General features: G+C 31.3%; 1 protein-coding gene across 1 annotated transcript in view; it reads right to left on the bottom strand.

The window, feature by feature from the left end:
• Positions 1-1,862: 1,862 nt before the first annotated feature.
• The window catches only part of LOC106478842 (PHD finger protein 14-like), a gene marked incomplete at its 3' end in the record, with an annotated part of 29,675 nt that continues 9,217 nt past the window's right edge, over positions 1,863-22,320 (bottom strand). The window contains exons 3-8 of the mRNA XM_022382532.1: positions 16,157-16,353; positions 12,497-12,564; positions 10,131-10,186; positions 6,230-6,333; positions 3,357-3,412; positions 1,863-1,974 (exon numbers count right to left, since the gene is read on the bottom strand). Of these exons, the coding sequence (XP_022238240.1) occupies positions 1,863-1,974; positions 3,357-3,412; positions 6,230-6,333; positions 10,131-10,186; positions 12,497-12,564; positions 16,157-16,353 (593 nt within the window). The remainder of the gene's footprint in view (positions 1,975-3,356; positions 3,413-6,229; positions 6,334-10,130; positions 10,187-12,496; positions 12,565-16,156; positions 16,354-22,320) is intronic.

Genomic DNA, 22,320 nt, shown 5'->3' with positions numbered 1-22,320 from the left:
ATTCCTTGTTGTTCCTGGCTTGTCTATCTTACACATGTGGAGACTGTAAGGCTTCCTATATTGGCAAAACCAAACACCATTTAAAAGTCAGAGCCTATGAACATATGAGAATTTCCATCAAAATGCAAAAAAAAATTGAGTAACCCCTGTGTTTCCTCTATATGCCAACATATTGAAGAAACAGGACATCAATCTATGCTATCAAATTTTTCTATCTTCTGTAAGTCTAATACTGACCTGGAGCTATTGATTAAAGAAACCCTCCACATCAAACAGCACTCTCCAACACTGAACAACATGCAGTCTTCATTTAAAGTATACATTTCTTAATATGTTCGTATTACTGGTTTTACTTTTTTTTTTGTTGTGTTTTCTTGCTGTAGTTTCTCACCATGATTACTGTTTTGTGTTTTATTTGTTTAATTATCATTATATTTAGCAATTGTACTTTAACAATGTCCAAAGAATACATGCACAATTTTTTTCACTAATGGAAGTACAACCATTCAAAATGTCTTGAATTTGTTCACTTTACCTATATCAATGAACGTAAATCAAAAAGAGCAAAAATCCTAACACTAAGTACCACACTACTGATATTATCCAGTTTGACTGAACTCCATTTATAACAACCCCTGCTTTCTTCAATCAAGCCACTTTTTTTTTATCCAATGAGTCAAGTTGTCCCTCACACCTGCAAAGATATTTCCTGAACATGCTTTTCATGTGGCACCTTGTCAAATCCACATGTTTACCCTCATCTACATAACCAGCAACCTCTTCAAAGAATGTCAAAATATTTGTAGTGAAACACTTTCCCCTAGTGAAACCATGTTGATTATCTAAAACACTTTTAAATTTTGTTAAATGACTTTACAAAATATATTTTACAAGACTTTCAAAAATTTTTCCCACTATAAGTTTTTTCACTTCCCTTGGAAAGATGAGTAACATTAACCAATTTTCAATCCTCTGACACCTGCCAACTATTCAAGGATTTACAAAAAACAGTAGCAAGTGTCTCACATATTCAGTCCTTAAAACCTTTGAGGAAATATTATCTGGCCCAGGAGCCTTATTATTTAAACTTCCCATTTTTTTTTTTTTTAACAACTTCATAATTAATGTGATGATCTTGTTTCCATCTAGAAAGCATTCAGGTTGAAGATTATATCTTATACCTTCATTTAGTAAAAACTGACGAAAAAGCATAATTTAATAACCCAGCAATATCATAATCATGAGAATGAACAGAGAACAAAAGTTACACAATTACTACGAAATACAAAACTAAAAACTAGTAGTTATTTATCTTAGTCTAAATATAAAAGTATTGGTATTATACTTGATTGAGTGCAGAGTTGCATATGAATCATAAGGTGATTTTTGTGAGCTACAACACTTCTCCTTCAACACCCAAAAAGAACCTTAAATTAACCAATAATAATAATAAAAATGGGTTTTATTATATAATTTTTCAGAAGTGTTTTCTTCTTTAAATCAGTGGTTTCTTTAGTGATAGGGATTGTGCATGTTGTTAGGCATGCACACGTACGAGATTTTAGATAAACACCAAACAATAACACAAAGGGAATATTAAAAATGTGTTTATATTGATCAAAACAATGCACACTATGATGCTTATTTCCTAAAAAATATTCCTTATTATATAGTAGTTCAAGTGCTTAGAAACTTGTATTTCAAATTTCATATAAGTATATTTAACAGGCTGAGCTAAATTGCTTTTGATGAAACACTGTAACACATTACATATTAAGCAAACATACTAATTATTCTGGGGTGTACATGTTGTTAATTCATTTAAGTAGAAACAAAAAATGTCAAATAATTTATTTTCTGACCTTTGCTCCCCAACGGGAATAAGGCATTTCAAATAAGGTCACAGGAGTAAGCTTGTCAACATCACCAAATGCAACACCAGGAATGTAAAGGGCACACACAAGGTGAACCCATCTGTTCATTACAGAAAAAGAAAAAACAAATCATAACCAATATTCAAATGTTAAAATGTATTTTGAGAAACACTAACATTTTAATACATACTTTCTAAATTATTTAAATGACCCACATATTAACATTTAAAATGTTTATTATTAAGCCCAAAGCTAAAGAATGGGCCACCTGTCATGGACAACAAAACCTAATTTTTGGCATTATAAGCCTTCAGACTTACTGCTTAGACATTGTGATGTCATTTAAAATGACTATGAATGTAACACTTTCATGATAAAGAAAGACTTAAAATTATTAGAAACATAAATGCATAAAAGCACTTTAAATTTTTAATTAACAATGTTTTCACTAATTAACATAATTTAAACAACTACACTATACAGTTGTTTTCACTATATCTGTGTGGAAGGATAAATGCAAAACAATTCAAAAAATGTTCATTCTATCAAAACTTGAAGACATTTATAATTCATGAATTACTGTTGCAAATAAGCTTGTCTCATAAACAAATAGTTAGTTTTGCACAATAACAGAATGACATTGTCTTTTTCTAAGTTGACTACATATGCTTATTACAAAATGTATCCCTACACTTATATTTTCCTTAAAAAAAATTTAGGCTAATACTTTACAGATTACATGCTTTTTCTAATAACTAAGTGTATGGTACATGTTGAAAAACTTGACTTAATATTTGAAAAAAGCATAATGAGAGACTAATTACCACTGTAATGATAAATTATGCTATTACACATTATTGTTTCAAAATCATTGAGCCACACTATTAGAGCCCATGGATTTCCTCTGCATCCAAGTCTTGCTGTTTTGCACATGTCAGGACATCTTAGTGTGACAATCAAAATTTAATCAAACAACTTTACTATCAATGCATGTCAATAAATTTGGCATGAAATATACTTTATAATTCAAATTTGTAAATTATCTAAGCTTTAACTTCTTAATTCAAAAATATAGATTTAAAAAAATTCAATATTCATTTTCCTCTGTCACATGACACACCGAGCATCAAATTTCCACTTCAGAATTTGTTAGCTTCAACAATAGAATGCTGTAATCTTCAACCAATCGGAAACACAAATTATACACAATGAAAAGCAAAATTCCAAACTTTAAACCATCTAATTTTTTTTTGCTGACATATCAATAAATTTGCCAAACCCAATAGAAAAAGCAAATAATACTGATGATTCAATTACTTGTATAGTTGGAAAAATATTGATAAATTAATTACTTTCATGGCATGAATGAATTTAACCAGATTGTCGTAACATATAATTTCATCAACCTAGACAAAGGTTGTCCCACTGGCAGTCCTTGAGGTAGTTCAAGTAAAAATGTTCAAGTTTCAAGATATACATTACCTTCCAACATCTGTTTCTTTGAAGATCCCTCCTTGGTTTGGGCACAGTTCACAAACCTTTTGTTTATTTAAAAAAAAAGAACAATAATTAATTAATTATCATGAAAAAGTAATAAATGTTTAAATCTAGATTTTACATTTACATGTTGTAGCTATATATATGTACTAAGAGTTTAATACTCCATTGTTTATACACCTTTTGTATAAATACCATTACTGTTCCTTCCATCACTCTGATGATGGCTCTGAAGTAAGCAAAAACTAGTTAATAAATTTCTTTCCTATGCATAGTGACTTATTGACTTAATCAGTAACAATACAATCATATTTTGCTAGATATGGATGAGCAAGAAAGGGCACTAAGTGTTATGGGAATATATAGTTGTATGAAAATTGGCCACAAAATTACTTCAAAACAACTTTTTTTTTAGAACAAGGAGATTGAAAAAGGTTTAGCTAAAACAATGCTGATAACAGAGTTCCTCGGATAACAGCTGGTATAATGGGCATATAAAATAAAACCAAAATAGCTGGGTAGATGAACTGTAATAAGCTAAAATAAGTAATTTACCTAGCAACCGACACCTAATGAAAAAGGTTTAGCTAAAACAATCCTGATAACAGAGTTCCTCAGATAACAGCTGGTATAATGGGCATATAAAATCAAATCAAAATAGCTGGGTAGATGAACTGTAATAAGCTAAAATAAGTAATTTACTTAGCAACTGACACCTAATGAAAACACCGTCCTGATAAGAGCCACAATCTGATCTTGGATATTGTTAAAAAAAAAAAAGAGATTTTAATCTACTCATCCAGGCTTGCACTCCATTGGGACTTGATTCAATCTTTTAAATATGTTATGGGAGGTACACAAATTTTTGCCAACCTTTATCCAAAGTTAGCTGAGTGTTTAACTATCAGTTACTTGAATGCAAAAAACTTCATATATATATATATATATATATAAATTTATTTTTGGTGTGTGTGTTTCATATCCCATTATTGTAATCTTATTCTATTTTACTATACATTTTCTGACATCATTGACTATTGCATACAGATCAGTAGTGAAATTTGAAAATCAAAATTACTTTGCATGTTGGATAGTCAACATTCGAAAAGAAAAAAAATGCATGAGAAAAATATTATTTAAAAAATCTTAAAACTTAATAATAAAAAAAAAATTTGATATTTTGCATACAAAAGCCTTGTACAAAATGGTTATGAGGTCTATCCCTAGGACCGAGCCCACAGTGAGAGAGTTAAGTAAAGAGTTTTCATGGACAGGAGAGGGACTTAAATCAATTCATAAAAGAACAGGGTTATTCCACAATAAAGAAATTCTCAAAACTAAAAAAAATTTAATTCATGTGAACTTGTAAGAAATTCCAGCTTCACAAATAAATATTAGTATTAATGGCTAACACTTTAACAATTATAATTTTTAAATTGCATCTTTAAAACAATATTTCTTAAATTTATATTTCATTTTCATGTTTTTTAGGTATTTAGTTATCTACCAGAAAGTTATTTATGATTGTATGGCTTGTTTCACTGCAGCAGCAAAAAAAAAAAAAAAGTTTTAAACTTTATATGAATTTTCTACAGATTACGAAGCTTCTGCAAAATATCTTATTTTTAAACTAGAAAATATTTCATTAATACTTTTTTAACAAACAATTAGAAATGCTAATTATAATAAAAATAATTTTATCACATCAAAAATATAAACAAGCCAATATTTTTTAATTCTTAATCAGGTTTCATATAATACATATAACAAATTTTAAACCTTTTTGTATTCATTTATATAATTTTGTAAATTTCATTTCAGTAATTTTCTTTGCCTATTCAAGTAGTTATTTGGGATGTCAATGCCTAATGTACTCATGACCCAACAAACAGCAGTCTTGTTGGAGAAACAAAACTTGAAACAACTAGGTATAAATCTTGCTCTATAAAAACATAATTCAAATGAAGTATAAATATGATAAAGCAAGCTTTTCAAAAGTTTTTCCAAAAAAAGAAAAAAACAAAAAAAAACAACAACACAGGACCACAAACATGGAGTAAATTGTTCACAAATATATTTTCTTCTAGCAACATATCACCAAGCTAAGCCTTTACCTCTTTGTTTCAATCTTTATGGGAGTCTCCACTGAACTGACAGCCAAACTGGTTTATAGTTAAAAAGATTACAAGTTTATTAAATTTTTAAATCACTAGCTGATGGTTTCTCAAAGCTGGGATATAGCCAATTACATCACACTATGACAACCTAGGTTGAGAATAGTGTATGGTTACAACTGATAAAACTACTTGTATTAAAGTTTCAAGGTTTAAATTGATGCTGTTTTGTTCAAAAGTACATTGAATTTCCTCCTATAGTATTATAAGTGCTGTATTATGCTCAGAAAAATTTCAAGAAAATCACAAACAAATGGTTTCATTCAAAGCATACTGAAATTAACCGAAATTAAAAATGTGTAATTAAAAAAATTAGGTATAAATGTTAAATAAGTAAAACTTTTAACAGAATAAATTTCAACTCTGAAATGAAATACAGTATATTTTTTTAAAAATATGAAGAAAGACAAGTTTGTTTCTATAACTTGTAAAATTTTATGGTGCAATTTTGCCCTTGGGCAATGAGAAAACTAAGGGGTTTGTTTCTTTTGTTGTTAAGCACAAAACTATACAATGGGGTATCTGTGCTGTGCCCACTACATGTACTGAAACCAAGTTTTTAACATTATAAGTCACTCTAATATTAACTTAAATTACAAAAGATGTACACAATAAGTTATGTGAGAAAATGAACCTTAAAAAGTGTTAAAGATTTTAAGTGTGGAATACGGAAATATTACTTACTGGGTTCATGTTTCCAGCTTTACAGGCATCACAAAACCATGGTTCAGTAGAACTGGAAGAAACAGTGCTGACCACAGTATCAGTGTCACTAATTCCATAACAACCTACATCAAGAAATAAGTAAACTGAGCATCACACTAAAAAGCAGTTGCTACAAAGTACAAAAAAACCTACCATTCATATGCACGTAAATAATAATACAACTAAAAAAAAAGACTTAACAATCATTTGCATATAAATAGAAAAAACACCTCATAAGCTGCTACCATGCAGGATATTTAATGCATTGCTGAGAAAAGCAAAATATTTGTCAGATATGTGCTTTCGTGGAAGACAAACAGTGTTTCATGCAATAAAAAGTTACTTTTTCAGCATTATACAAGTATTTACAATTAAATGTTTTAAAGTTTATACTAAAATATGAAATGTCGTAAGTATACTATTTTAGTTTGTTTCATTCTGTTTGAATGATTTTTTACAGCAATATATTAATATAAAAAAATTATCATGACAAATACTTCTTATTGAAATAAAAAAGCATGGGATAAGTACTAACTGCATGTATGATGACAGGGCTTGAAACTAACTTTTCTGGCCACTGGCAAATGTTTACAAATTAATTCAAGATTCCCTCACTAAAAAATGACATAAGACTGATGCACAATGATGCTGTCAGAGAAAAGTTTCCCAGTTAGTTGTATTACTGATTGTTCCATCACAAACACAGCTTGTTCAGCAAAGAAACCAGAGTTAAATGGGCTATAGGTTAATTTAATTTTGCAAATCTATAGCCATGAAAACTTCTCAAGGACACACACAAGGCAAATATACAAAAAATAGATTCTGACCAATTCTGTGAAAAAATATCTAACCTTTCTAAGTAGAAACAGGCAAACAAAACTGTGTGATTAATATTGTGAAATATTATTCACGGTTCTTATACAAACTTGCTAGAACAAAGGAATAAATCATTAAGCAGTTTCATAGTGAAAAATATAAGTAAACTAATCTAAGTGTGGCATCTTTCGAACACAATGGATTCACCTCAAGTTTTGTAGATGTGACAGTTGCAGCTTTCTGGTAAGACAGCATCCTGTCTGAACAAGTTAAGTTAGATTCATAATTCTGGTACATTTTATGTAAAGAATTTATGATTCTACTAATGAAACCACTCCAACAGACAAAGGGTAGAAAAACAGTTTTCAAGACAGCATGCTCTTTAATTGTTAACATAAAAGATTTCAGAAGCACTTTCTAGATGAATCAAACTGCCCAATCTTTTTACCACTACCAAGATAAGCTAGAAAAAAACTGTTCAGAAAAGACCAATCTAACCACATCTACTTAACTCAAAGTTTACATTTTCCTATACCAAAAATGTATTTCTGATAATACTTACCTCTTTTCACACTTTAGCTTTATCCATATGAAAGTTTCTTATCTCTGCCCTTAAAAGCATTGGTATAAATTATACCTCAGTTGCTGCCAGATGAAAATTTCCAACTGAGGCTGACATAAGAGAGATGGTCAGAGATGAAGGGAAAGAGGTTGACACTCCTGAAGATACTAGAGGAGTGGAAACCAAGGCTAACCTGGCCAATTTGATGCTGCCGGAATAACTCGACAGGACGTGGAGTGAATCAGTGCAAGAACCATGGACAGCAGACAAATTGGAGGGAATATGTAAAGATGAAAACCAGTCTAATCCTGGCTGAGAGCAGCTATGCCCAAAGAAAGAAGGTGAGGTACAAGAAACCAGAGGGAGGGGAGCTGAGCATTCCATTGTGTGGCAAAAGCATCAATCTGAGGTGTCATGAGACAAGAACAGATCCAATGAAAAACTTGAAGATGAATCATCCATTCTGTGGGAAGAGACCTGTTGGTACAAGATAACTGCTCAGGCACTAAATTCATTACACCTGGAAAATGACAAGTAAGGAGAATGATCTGATGTTTGTGTGCCCAGAAGCATCTCTGGATGTGAGGGCAGTAGAGGGACACAGACTGTCGTGTTGTCCCTGTCCAACCACCAGCCAAGATCTTGCAAATTGGAAGCTAACAGACCATTGGACAATCCAGCACATCTGTGCAAATGTTCTACTGTCCCATGACAACCACTGAAGGGTCCCGAATGTGAGCTCAATCTAAAGAAATGAGTGATTCTAAGGATGCCCACATCCCCAAAAGAGATAGAGCTGCATGTGTTGGTGGAGAAGGAGACAACTGTATTTGAAGAACTACCCGTTTCATGGACTGAGGGCATAAAAGGTTGGGCCTGATCTAGTCTGGAATTGAAAAACACTCCTAAGTGATGAGGTACTGTGTGAGAGTAAAAATAGACTTCTCCTTTTTTATAACAAACCCAGCTATCACAGCTTCCGCTAACAGAGTTTGAGTGTGAAGCTCTGCTAAGTGGCGAGAAGAAGCCAGTCATCCATGTAATGGTGCATCTGAATACCCAATGAGTGAAGATGACATGAAAAGGATCTGACTATCCGGCAATAAAACATATGGGCCAGATGTGAGGTGAATAGAGCAGTATGAAACTGAAAAACCTGGCTGTCAGGCAAAAAAGGGAGATAATGCTCTGAAGACTCCACAATTGGAATATGAAGGTAGGCACTGTCAACATCGAATTTTGTAATCAATAGACCGGTTGAAAGAGTTACCAACTGGAAAGAAACAACTCAATTGTATATCAAGGAGGCTGAAGGAAGCAACTGAGACAAGAAAGGCCAATGACAGGTTGCCAATCGTCCCTCTTTTTTGGGTACTTCAAACATCCGGGAATAAAAACCCTTGAGAGAGGAGTTGACGAGCTCTATGGCCTCTTTGTGCCGAAGATCCTGGATGGCTTAAGCTCGATGACTGGATGTAAGAGGGCCTTTGGGGAGTGGATTGCCAACTGGTATAAGAGACGTGAACTGATTTGAGAACTTGAATGACCCACTAATCTGTGGTGAAGGTCTCCCATACTAACACAAACCCTCTGATTCGAGACCTTACAGGACCTGACCCTATAAGGTAGTCACAGACAGGAAATAGTCCTGTAGAAGACCTTTAGGACAGTCATTAAGTTAGTGTAGAAACAGAAGAGTGGAGACAGGCCACATTTACTTGAGATTCTATGGAAACAGGAATACCAGCAAAAATAGACTGTCTGAGAAAGGAGTTTCTCCGAGATCTCCAAGGGCCAAAGCATGAAGGCAAGCTCCCTCCAGCAAGTTATCTCTTTCCACAAGATCCCAACAACAAACCAAGGAGAGAGAAGCCAATAACCTGACCAAAGTAGAATTCAATAAATGATTAAGATCATATAAAAATTGAGCAGGAGATGTGTGATAAAACTCAAGACAACAGTTGTAAAGATGGGTCTCAATAATATTACCAACTATATAAATTCCTGTTTACTATGTTAGTGTTCGCAAAACACTTAGTTTATAAGTGTAAACACTGACTCATACAGGAGAATTGTTTTAACATATTCATTCAGATATTACTTTTGCACAAGTACACTACAGTCCAGGCTGTTATGGGTAATTATTAACAGTTGTCAACACAGATGTCTTGTCTTGTGTATGTCTGCATAGGACATACAGTTATTCATATGCAGAGATGTAAAGTCTTGCATGCAGTCTGATGTTTATTCTCCTGTTGGCTCTGAGACCGAGTTTGTGGGGGATCAAGAGTGGACTGGTGAAAATTTAGATTCTATATTTCCAGCACCTTCCTTTGTTCAGACAGCTAATCATAAGCCTCAGACATATGTTCCACCTCCTACACTTTTTTGCTACTAGTACACCAAGTTTGTCACTTACAACAATCTTGTATTTTTTATGCACATCATACTGAATGAATTGCGCCAGTAACAAGCAACATATTTTTAGTATATAACACTTACCTTCATGAACTGATACTCCACAGAAGTCACATTCTACTATCTCATCATCTTCTTGACTGAAAAAAATAAAAATATAAATTCATGGCAGTACTAAACTATCTTTCAAACATTCTACCATATAATTTCAAAATTATTATATTGTGAACAATAAATGGCTACTGTGAATTGTGTTCTCTATTTTCTTTGCAAACACAATTCAATACAAGAAATCATGTGGAATAAGCCAATGACTGGAATGAGCTTCACTGTTGTTTTCAATAAGGCTTCTGAAAGTTGAGCAGTGAACCAGAAAACTGAAAAAGGGAAGAATGTATAAAGTATTATAATTATATTTACCATGCAGTTACAACAGCATTTAATTTGACATGTCTTTAATAATGATATTTCAGTAAATTGGCTGAAATATTTAGACAAATGCAAACCATGCTGCTCAACATTTTTTGTAAAACTTCAGCAAAGAAAATCTGTGTATCTATTAACAAAACAAACTTTCAAAAATTGGTAAGTCACATCATGAAGACTGATAAATAGACACCAGCATTAAAAAAATAAAACAGAATGTAAGCAGACAAATATGAATAATTTAACTTTTACAGGTGTTTTCCCACCATTAGTGATGTTGAAATCCAAAGACTAAAGTTACAAAATACAAAAAGTTACCTATCCTGATCTAAAGCCATTTTGAAAGGTTTGATTTTAAGTTATAGATAAATCTTTGTCGGTTTAAGCTGCATTTTTTTAGGTTTTATAGCCAGTAGTGGTGGCTACTGTAATTGGCAGAATAAAGTATCAATTTGGTTTGTTGTTAAGTGCAAAGTTACACACTGCACTATCTGTTTCTTGCCTACAACAGGTACTGAAACCTGATTTTTAGTGTTAGGAGCATGCAGACTTACCAGAGAACCACTGGGGGACAAATAAAGTATCAAATATATAAAACAGAACTATAATTTTATCAACATTAAAGAAATTGAAATGATAAGAATGAGTGGAGGTATTCTAAATGCTTTGGGGAAAAATAAAATGTGTCACAACAAAATTTTTAAAATTTCACAATGTAAAAATGACAGAAAAAGTAAAACATTTTTCAAAGACAAAACTAGATAGTTCTTAGTAAGTTTTTGTCTACATTTCACATAATTTGGTTAAGTATTTCCATTGCAAAAACATCAATGAATAGCAGTGACATCCCTTCAGTCCAGAAAGGGTTAACTTGAAGCTTTAATGAAGGATAAGTTGATCACACACCAAAAATATACTTCAAAATATCAAATTTTACATTGATAGATATTGAGCTTAACTTTTTTAAACTGATTTTAACAAAAGCATAGCTTTTCAAAAACTGCATACTGATGTGATTATTTTACATAATGAAAGCAGACTAGCAAGTCTTTATGACTTAACAACACATTTACTTAAACTCAAAGTTTAATGCTATTAAAATCTGTTACCATCCTCTCAATCCCTTCATTTGAGATTTTCATGTGATCATGATCAACATGCTTAAAACTTGTGAGAGGCTATAGATTGCTTGCAAGTATGATGACGAGTTTGAAAACTAAAACATTAGCTACAGGCCAAGTTGCTTATATCCAAGGATATGATGTTCTAGCTCAGACAACAAAACAATAATAATCCTTCAAATAATTCAAGCATGTCAAACAAGCTTTGTGAAATGAAATACTATCATGAGCAATTAGTGTATTTAAAATATGGGTAAAATTCAACTCAGGATTCCTATGAGTGATGTTAGGACAAGTATGGAAATCTAACGTTCTGGATACACCAAGTACACAGTTACTTAATCATTGCAATAATAAGAGGTTTATGGATCTAGTCTTTGGAAGGACAGCTATACTCATTTTTCTACTGTAAGAAAATAAACTCAAATACATACCTTACTGAGAGAGAAAACAAAGAATTGCTTAATATAATGTTCACCTAGTGTTTCAGAATGACTTTTCAGTTGCAGTTTGTTGAATAAAGCAAATGAAGAAAGTACATTTAAATGGAGAGTAAAAGAAAATGTATTTACCAAAAGTGACTGAAGATACATTTTACATGGAGGTAAAATTAAAAGCAAACTCACAAAATAAAGAAATAAACAGGAACAACTTATATATATATAGAGAGAGCACACATTTATGATTTTGTATTAAAAACAAGCCTGAATGAAACCATGCAAAATATTATAAACAATTACACTTTTTTGAATGAATGTTTTTTGAGGAAACTCGAATATTTTATTTGTGGGAAAACCACATTTAAGCCCTAAAATAGACCCTAGTATATATATATATATATATGATTTTTTTTCAAAGATACAGTTGTTGGTATGGAATATAAAAGTATATATTCTCACTTACCTAATGTCACCAAGGCACACACTACAGATAAGAACTTTAATTTTGCTTGATGACCCTTCACCAGAAATCTGTAGGGTGAAATTAATTTGCTGACTGATAAGTGCAATACATAACATTTTTAATGTTTATAAGTTTCACTATAAACATGGTTAATAACACCTAAAAATAATATATTTAATTATTATAGTGGAAAACATAATTGATTTAATCAGTCTATATAATATATTTCATTTAAATACAAACCAAATGTTCTTGAAAGTATTTTAAACAAAAGCACTTTAAACTAATGGAAGAAAGATAACATTGTGTACACATTAAAACTGGATAACAAGTTTTTACTAATTGTGAATATGTTTGTGCAGCAATGTACGATGAACACAAGACTAAAAATAATGTACTTAAATTATAAGATCATACTTTGAAATCATTATCATAATCGATTAATATCACAAAAACATTCAACTAATTGAAATTAGTGTTTCCAACTGTTCCAACTATTGAAATATTTCCATTATGATTTCTCATTATTATTTTTGATTAATTCTAGGTTGTTCAGCTTCATCAGTTAGCATCATGACTCACAAAAGTAATCAACTAGTCAAAATTTGGGTTTCCAAGTATTACAGTATTCAACTAATTCCACTCATCTATATTTTTTCTACCCCAACACGAACTGTAGAAAAATCATCAATGTAGAGTGAAATGAAAAATTGAAAAGTATGAAATAAAATTAATATAATTTATTCTTACTTATTTCAGTGCATCACTTGTCACCACTTCAAGTTAATTATGTTCACAATTTAAACTTTTAACCTTTTTAACATGTTTCTTTAATTTTAACATTTTAATGTCAGGCTTGTAACATAGAAACAATATATTTGTCCATGAAAAGCAATGAGTCACAGCAAGGACCAATTAGCAGATTCTTGGACACTGATGTACTTACTTGCCCAGCACGAGCTAAATGAGCATCAGCACTTGATATGTGTAACAAAGTTAATATTAATTTCTTTTTACTTTTAAGTTTGTTGTCCAAATAAATATTATTGCAGCTTTCAAATATGCATTTTATAACACAAAAATATATCATGCACTAGAATAGAATGTTCCAAAACTACTGTAATTTAACTGGCTTTATAACTAAGCAATAGGTTTAAAATTTCATTACTGCTAGGAACAATGATTTGCTTAATACACATCAAGTACTTCCTCTCAATTACTGTCTTTTGTTGCCAAATTCAGAAGGATGGTTGTAAGCTTGATATAGAAGACAAAATGCACTTTCTATTGATTATAAGCATGTCCATCAAATAAGGCTACTTAGTTTACAAAACTGCTTTGAGATGAAAAGATGGCTTCTCTATATGGGTTTCACAAATCTATTGATATCTCAGCAAACCAAGAAGGTAAGAAGTTCAAATTTTATATTTCTGCTTATCATAATGTGTAGTTTATTTCTAATTGGTTGGACATCCTGAAAGCCATAGTAGGGAAGATATAACTTCTATAACAAAAGAATTTAGAGCAAAGATGCATCACATGCAAGAGAGAGGTAAATATTAAGAACTTTAATATTTTCTTTTGAAATTAAGTGACAAGAAAGTTATTTCAATTTTGAATATTGCTCTGTAGAAAATTGTGATGCACACTTTCCTTACACTGTTAACAAAGGGTTGTCATGAAATAATGTTTATTTTTATCAACTACAACTCAATATCTACAGTATTCTCATAGACATTTGTAGGGAGAAACCTAAGGAATGATATTAATCATACAGTCATTTTGTTATAGTTTTCATACAATACAGGTATGATATATATATATATTCATGTACAACAGTTTAGGATTAAAAAAAGCAGCTTTATCCTATATTACTATATCTGAAGGTGTCTATAATACTATAAAAAGGACAGTCCAAAAAATGTCTTTATAAACCAAACAAGCTGAAGATATTAGGATTAGTCTAATGTGAATCTATTAATGAGCCAGACAATTAATGAATTAGTAAACTACTAATTATTCAGCTCTAATTCTATGTACCCAATTTAGTCCATCCCTTTACAATATTTTATTTGTGCTATTTCTCAATTTGAAATGGTTAATTCATTGTAAGTAATTAAGTGTTGATGTCATACACAATCAGTTTTCTCTATTCGAAATAATGAAAACAAATTAACACCATCTAATAAAAAAATTCACATTATGAAGTTGCAAATACATTATATTTTCAACTTGTATTTAGTCAGTTATCTATTTTCGAGATCACATACACGTGTTTCAGCGTGATGACTGATATGTTTATTTATACATTAGTGATACTTAAATTTAAAACTCGGTGTCATAATTTTAATATTTCAACATATATTAAAGAAAAACAAAACTAATATAGATAAATATGGGCTATTATATGTGCCCAGTTAAAATAAATGTAAAGGTATTTGTGTAGTTATTAAATTCATACCTGCAAAAATACTGATTGATACAAACACTTTTCAATTGACTGCCATTCTTTCTTGGCAGACTGACTTAAAACTTGGTAGGGTTATATCTTGGTCCAATACACCCAGACACCTTATTCATATGTTTAATTTAAGCCTTTTTAAGGATTTTATGGGATTAAAGGACGAACAACCCAAAAAAAATGTATATTTTGGGCTCCTGTGCAGTCTAATTTACAGCAATCAAAATGAAAATGGGCACAAATATAAATTTTCATTCGAGCAACAAAAGTTGGATTTGCCCATTTTTAGCTTTTTTTTTTTTGGGGGGGGGGGTCAATTACTTGGCTGTATTTTGACCAAGTTGCATAAGATCTGATAGAAAGATACTTTTCTATAGGTCCCCTACATTGGCAAGCAAAAATGGTGAACTTACCCATTTTAAGTAATTACTCCATCATATTTCAGCCAATTTACAAGGTATTTGGTACAAATGATACTTTGTTACACGTGCTATACATGTACATACAGAAATGTGGAATATGTCCAGGGGGGGGGGGGGGCGAAAAGGTTAAATAAATCCATAATTTTTGGGGTTTTGGTCAATTACTCAGCCTTTCTTTTGACCAATTTACATGGTATTTGTACAAAGATATCTTCATGCAGAGGTCCCAGGCAGAGATATAGAGTTCTCAGATTTTCTGGTGTCAAAATTGGTCATGTTGGGATTGCATGATGAAGACATGTTGCATTTGCTCACGAATGTTAATTCAATGTTGAGATCAATTTAAACCAGAACATTTTCTTTAAAAAAAACATAGAAACTGATATGAAGACAAAACTGAGACCAACTAGGATTGAATCCATAACTGTACTGATCATGGATGTTTTAACCAAATGGCTTATCCAAATACTTCATTCATTTGTACGAATTATATTTGATAAGACTTGTGAGTTATACTATTGGCTTATAAAACTTAAGTCTTTTATTTACTGCTATATTCACAGTAGAAGTGTTAAAGGTTGACAGTAGCAAAGCATCCTAAGATGTTAAAAGTTAACCAGAAGAAACGAAAAACCAAGATAAAAAGTTTCAAGCTGATGACTTTGTTACCAAACAGATGTTTTTACCAATTAGACTTGCACACCTTAAATGCCATAACAATGCCTTAATTCCAGTAAAAATGTAAAATATTTATTCAAGAAAAAAAATTTTGGATACCCTCTGACGAGCTTGGCTTTGTCTTTGCATGGCTTTCTCAATCAACTCTCCTACAGAATGATCTGGAACTTCATTTTGTGGTGGTTGAGTTGGAGGAATAGGAATAGGAGTCTCCTGTACCTTTTTCTCTACTTCCTCCTCAGACTTACTTTCTTCCTCACTGCTAGCTGAGGTATCTCCTCCATCATCAGATCCTCCTATTTAAAAAAATAAAAATACACAACTTATTACAAGACCAACAAAAATATTCAAATCAAACCTACATATTAAATTTTAAAACATGTAGAATTATTTGTAGAGTGAAATTTAAATTTTTAGATACTATCATTACAGAACAAATATTATCTTTACAAGTTGACATGTTATCAGTAAATAGTATTCACATATATTAATACAGAAATCTACTGGAGTGTTGAATATCTATATTCATAAAGACAAGCTCGGTATGTTCCCAACCAGATATAAACTTTTCTTGAATTTATTCTCAAAATTTTATTTTCAAATACAAATTACCCCTAAAATGACAAATGCTAACATTCTCACATCAAAATGGATAAGCTTTTTTAGAATTGTTTCTGATTGATATTGCAATTTTTTCTACCTAATTAACACCATTTTAGCTTGTACATGTAAACTGATTTTAAAAGGTAAAAAAAAAAATAATTTCGGAACATAACTACCTCTGTTGTATGTAAGCATGTCATTTGTTTTCTATCTTCCCGGTTTAATGTAGCATTATTTGAAATCAGTTAGTACACTCATATGTACAGATTTCAAATAAACGTGATCAAGAGTCATTAAGTTGATTTCATTCTAACTGTGTTTGTTCTGTCATTCTATTGAGCAGTAAAGGACAAAAGTGGGTGTCACCCAATATTCATCAGGGGTAGAAAAACTATAAGCAAAGTTGTGAAAAGAACTGGTCAGTCATCCAGATATAAGCTACAGAAGCAGATGACCATTAATACTGGGTCAAAGATGAAGATCGTAGGATAGTACCAACCAACCACACAATATACAATGGTGGTAACACTGTTCACCATCAGAGTACCACTGGTTGCCATTTAAGGAAAATAATACAACTTCTGAGGAGGAGATTCTAGGCTTCATAGGCTTCAAAACATTCATATGAGAACTTGTATTCAATAAAATTCATGAAAGTGAATTCATTGAAAGAATAAATATCATTACAATTTCTACTTTATTTTGTAGGTCTGTGACACTTAAGTCATTATCATATTAATTAGTTAAAAGTATTATTATTCATGTTTTTTCTTTGTAGTTCTGTTGTATTTGTTGTACTTTGCAGGGCTTGAAATTTATATTAAATAGCTGGTCCTCTCAATTGAATTTTCAAGTTTATCATACCTATTGTCCAACTTGTTTCACTCTGTCAACCTTTTACGTATCTGTGTAATCAAAGCTCCAAGTCTAAGAAATCCAGAATATTATACTCTGTGTTATTTTTTCATTAATCTGAAAAATCATGTACTTCAATATTTGGATTAATTCAGTTATTAAAGCATCAAGGCAATAAATAAATAATCAATCTCGAGATCAAATTAGCATATACTGGAAGTCTTAGTTAAATATTCCTAGTGTTCATAATAGTTTAACAGTAATGCAATACTTATAATTCATAATATAACTTTGAGGTAATATTGGATTTAACGTTGAACTAATCTATTCTCTGAATGCTGCTGCTATCACAAATTTTTGGAAAATGTACAATTCTTTCTTGACAACAAATCAGTATACAAAAAGATATTACAAGACATCATATACATCTGTGGCCAGTGGTAGTATAGTTTCGAATCTCTATTTCCAACATTCATCTTGGTTGGCAACTCTCATCATATGATCAAATTATGCATTGAAGAGAAGCATGCCAGTTCATCTCAAAAAAGTTATAACAAAATGGCAAACTCATTTCAATTTGGTTTTTCAAAAAGGCTGCATAAAACAGAACTGGAAAATAATACAGTCCCAGTGAACCAAAAAGAATCTATAACAAAAGATGAATTTCCATCAGTATTATCAAGTTCTATGTGATGATTTCACGCAACAAAAGCCAATGTTAAGCCCTTGTAAGCAGAGTCAAGTTTTACATGACAATTCAAAGCATAAAGGAAGGTGGGGTGACCATTGATGATCTATAATAATCAGACCTATGCCATGTACTGCATCGTTTGTATATGGTATGAAAAAAAGGAAACTGAAAAATGAGTTTATTTCTGGCTTGAAGAACTTCAGAATTACTGCTGTAAAGGAACTCAAAAAATGCAAAAAAAACAAACTCCTGTTATGGAAAGCCTAAGTAGGATGAGCAAAGACAAAAGGTTTGCATATTGAAGTTTACTACATCACTGCTCATGGCCCTTTATAACAGACATACAAGAAGCATGTTTTACAAAATATATTGCAAATACAATCTGAAAGGATGCAAGATCTTTAAATGCATATTATTTCTTCAGTGCTATTATGGATGGGCTCACAGATACTGGCAACACTGATCAATATACAGTGCATGTGCATTACATTAACGTAGAATCACTTTATCCTGATTGTCAATTCATGGGTTTTAAATCTCTAAGCAAAGCTGATTCAAAACATCTTCAGATTGGCTGGAATGGCAACTTAACAGTACTGTTGATTCTGACATCAAATATGGAGTTACAATCAGAGAGAAAAAGAAACCAAATGTAACCGTTTCATTGCACAGTTTATAGATAGGAATAGCACTCAAGTCCAGAATAAAGGGATTCTCTCAAACAGAAATGTTCTTTAAACAGTTGTGAAAGTTTTACCACTACTCTCCCAAAACTAGGAATACTTGAATGAGGCAGAGGAAGTTTTATCAATCATAGCTAAGTCCTCCAAAGCATCAGCTACAAGATGGGGGCACATACTCGTAAAGACTACAGAGAAGGCAGCTAGTCAACATTACCCACTGCCAACTCTGGGACTGACCATCACTTGATAACATCCTCAAGGCTGAAATGGCGTAAAATGTTCAGTGACTAGATTCAAACCCATGACCCACAGATTGGGAGTCAAGTGCTCTAACTACATGGCCATGCCAGACCTCCCAGCAACTAGCAAGAAAACACTTGAGGTTTTGAGTGTGAATGGTTATGCTGAACTTGAACAGTTACAGAATCATTTTAATGGTATGTTAAAAGCCACAAGCTTTTGTGCTGATGCTAACATTTATGACAAACAATTTCTGTAACATTTACTGTATTGTCAAAGACTGAAAGATAAATCAGACTCTCATTGAAAGTCCCAATGCTCCATAGTGTCAAGTCCTAAAAAATAAAGTTATCCTCTTCTCAGGTTCAACAGTTCTTGCCTTAATTGTAATAACCATGGTTATTTCTGTATCATCTGCTAAACCGGTAAGGGGATTTCCTCAAATGGACAATATCATGACTGACTGGGTTTAAACCTCAAGTTCATACAATTTAAGTCATTGTAAAGTTGTCAAACAGTAACTTAAACTGAAGTTACCTGAAAAGCAAGTGAATTATGGCACAAGAATAGTAAAAATGGCAGGAGATATATATTTCCACATAACACACATCTCACCTCACAAGTTGTAAATCACTCAGTAAATGTATTGAATGAAATAGCACACAAACTGCTCACAAGCATACCTCAAAGAATTTTTTATCTAACCTTTTCTAACTGAACAAGTTTCCAATTCTTACATGTTAGTTGCTTATATAATAATAAATAAAAATTATACATGAAAAACACAAAATATAACACTTACCTTTGACCTCTTGTTTTTTGCTGTTGGTTGCCTATGAAATTTATGCCTCCTATTTTTATACTCATGGTACTAGCACACAACACAGAATAACACACACAAAGCCAAAAATGTCCTATAACTATCTTAATTTAACTGACTTTCTAACTATTGCATAAGAGCCTTTAAATAATTTCCAAAACTTCTCGATCGAAACACCACAAGAGAAACTTTCAAATTAAAGAAAAAATAGATAGTACCCTTTACTGAAAACAATGTAATATATCATTTGATAGATTAAAACTTTGCCCTTCTATTGATTATAAATGATACTGTATAAAATGTCAGAGAAATATCTTCTATTTTGTGAAAGATGAGACAGGTGGGTCTGCTTTTCTAGTTTATAGCTCTGTAAACAAACAAGATTGATGGTTATAAAAATTAGACTTGGCCTTAGAAATACCAATACTATAATGAGTAATATACATTCAATTCCATACTTCAGTGAGGGGTTGTAAAAAAATTAGAGAAGAGAAAAGACCTACATAATAAATTTCATGTCCCAATTCTTGTACTAGGGTAGATTGAGGATTTTTTGAAATATTTCCTTATAGAATGAAGGACTTAAAACTTGTATTAAAATTTGATTTATTAACTACGTTTTGATGCCAATTTCCTTCAAATGCATTGATAATATAGTTTGATTAAATTTAAAATGTAACTCTCTAAAAAGGTCATGACATGTGCACTTTGATCTAACCATGGTGAGAAGGTTAACCCTTCTACTACAAGTGGTTGTAATCCACCCATCTCATATTCCCCAAAGTAACCATAAAGCAGTTATAGTGTAACCTTTTAAAATACACACGTATCTTCACAAAATTTTGCAGATTATCAGTAAACATTACAAGGCACTCGAACACAAAGTATCAGATTATTTAAATTACGTTTAACACTTTTAAATTAATTATTTGCTCATGCATTTTTTATTTTTGAATGTTTACTATCTAATATGAAGTAATTTTGATTTTAAGTGTAAAAATATATTTTTGCACCAGAAAATTGTCAAATTTCACATGCAAAATCTCTTCAACCTCCTAATAACCTTTAGATAATTATCAAACGTTTTTTTAAGAAAAAACTTTAATTTTATCTGATATTTTCACTATTGTATCTCTGTATGGGTTTTGTCAATTTGACTGACCTCATAACCACCATAAAAAATAGGGAACAGATATTAATTACTCTCTCTTTGTTCTAGAATTACTACAAATTATAACACAAAATCACAAATGTTTATTTTAAATAGCTTAAATCTCATAACATCATACATGTGTCAAAATTTATTATTTTTATTTTATTGACCTTTCAGCCATATTCAATAATACATAACTGACCATTACAAAGTGACCTGTCTTGGCTGCATTTTTGTGGAACATTATTTTATAAAATACAATCATCAGTTATAATACGCTATTATTATTATTATTATTTACAAATAAGTTTTTAATTTCAGTTATTTTTCTTAAAGCATAGAACAGTAAATAAAGAAGTATAGAAAAAATAATCTCTTCTAGTTACAAACTTTGTACTCTTTCGCTGTAAGTTACTAAGCCTTATCAAACTTTGCACTTGGAGGATGTAAAAAAATAATTTTTTTATGTATTATATATGCATTTTGAAATACATAAAAAAATCATAAACGACTATATTAATATCATAGAATTCTACCATAATTTATCAGGCTTAGTAACTAAGCTGTAATTAGGTCTAAAAAATATTTTTCAAGCTCAATAATGTCTTACCTTACCACTTGAAATCTACCATGAAAAGAAAGGGTTTCCTGCACAAGTACTTTGAAGAGGCTCATAAAACCACATGGGGGACATTCGGAGCTTTTCATTAGTTATACAAACTGTAGATTATAATTCACATTTTCATAATATACATTATTTAATTTCTTATTTCAAAAGTAAATATTAAAAAACACCTAAACATCGATTTTTGTGTGTCACGTGGTATGTTGAATGCAGCACTGGTCCAAATTAGATGTTTGTGAAGTCAAAATACTACGTCTATAGTTTTGTATGAATTAGAAACTCAAATTACAGATATTAATAAGCTAGAATATAAAATAAGAATGTCATATCTTTTCTATTTGCTAAGATATTGCTCATGTAATGAATCGAACACAGTGGACACACTCACCTCTTTCCATTTTTGAAAACAGTCCCTTATATACACTTCTATATATATATATGACATGTGAATAACCAATCAAAAGCTCAGAATGTTCCCCTAATGGCTTTCTTAGCCATTTTCAAATATAACAGCATCATATCTTTCTTCTTGAGACAAACCTTTGTGCTGATAAAGTTGAGTCTTTAGCTAATATCAAAATTTTATATTTTTT

Source organism: Limulus polyphemus, unplaced genomic scaffold (assembly GCF_000517525.1).
Source record: "Limulus polyphemus unplaced genomic scaffold, Limulus_polyphemus-2.1.2 Scaffold254, whole genome shotgun sequence".
NCBI lineage: Eukaryota > Metazoa > Arthropoda > Merostomata > Xiphosura > Limulidae > Limulus > Limulus polyphemus.
Note: the sequence above shows the minus strand (reverse complement) of the source record. Positions and strands in the feature narration are given on the sequence as shown.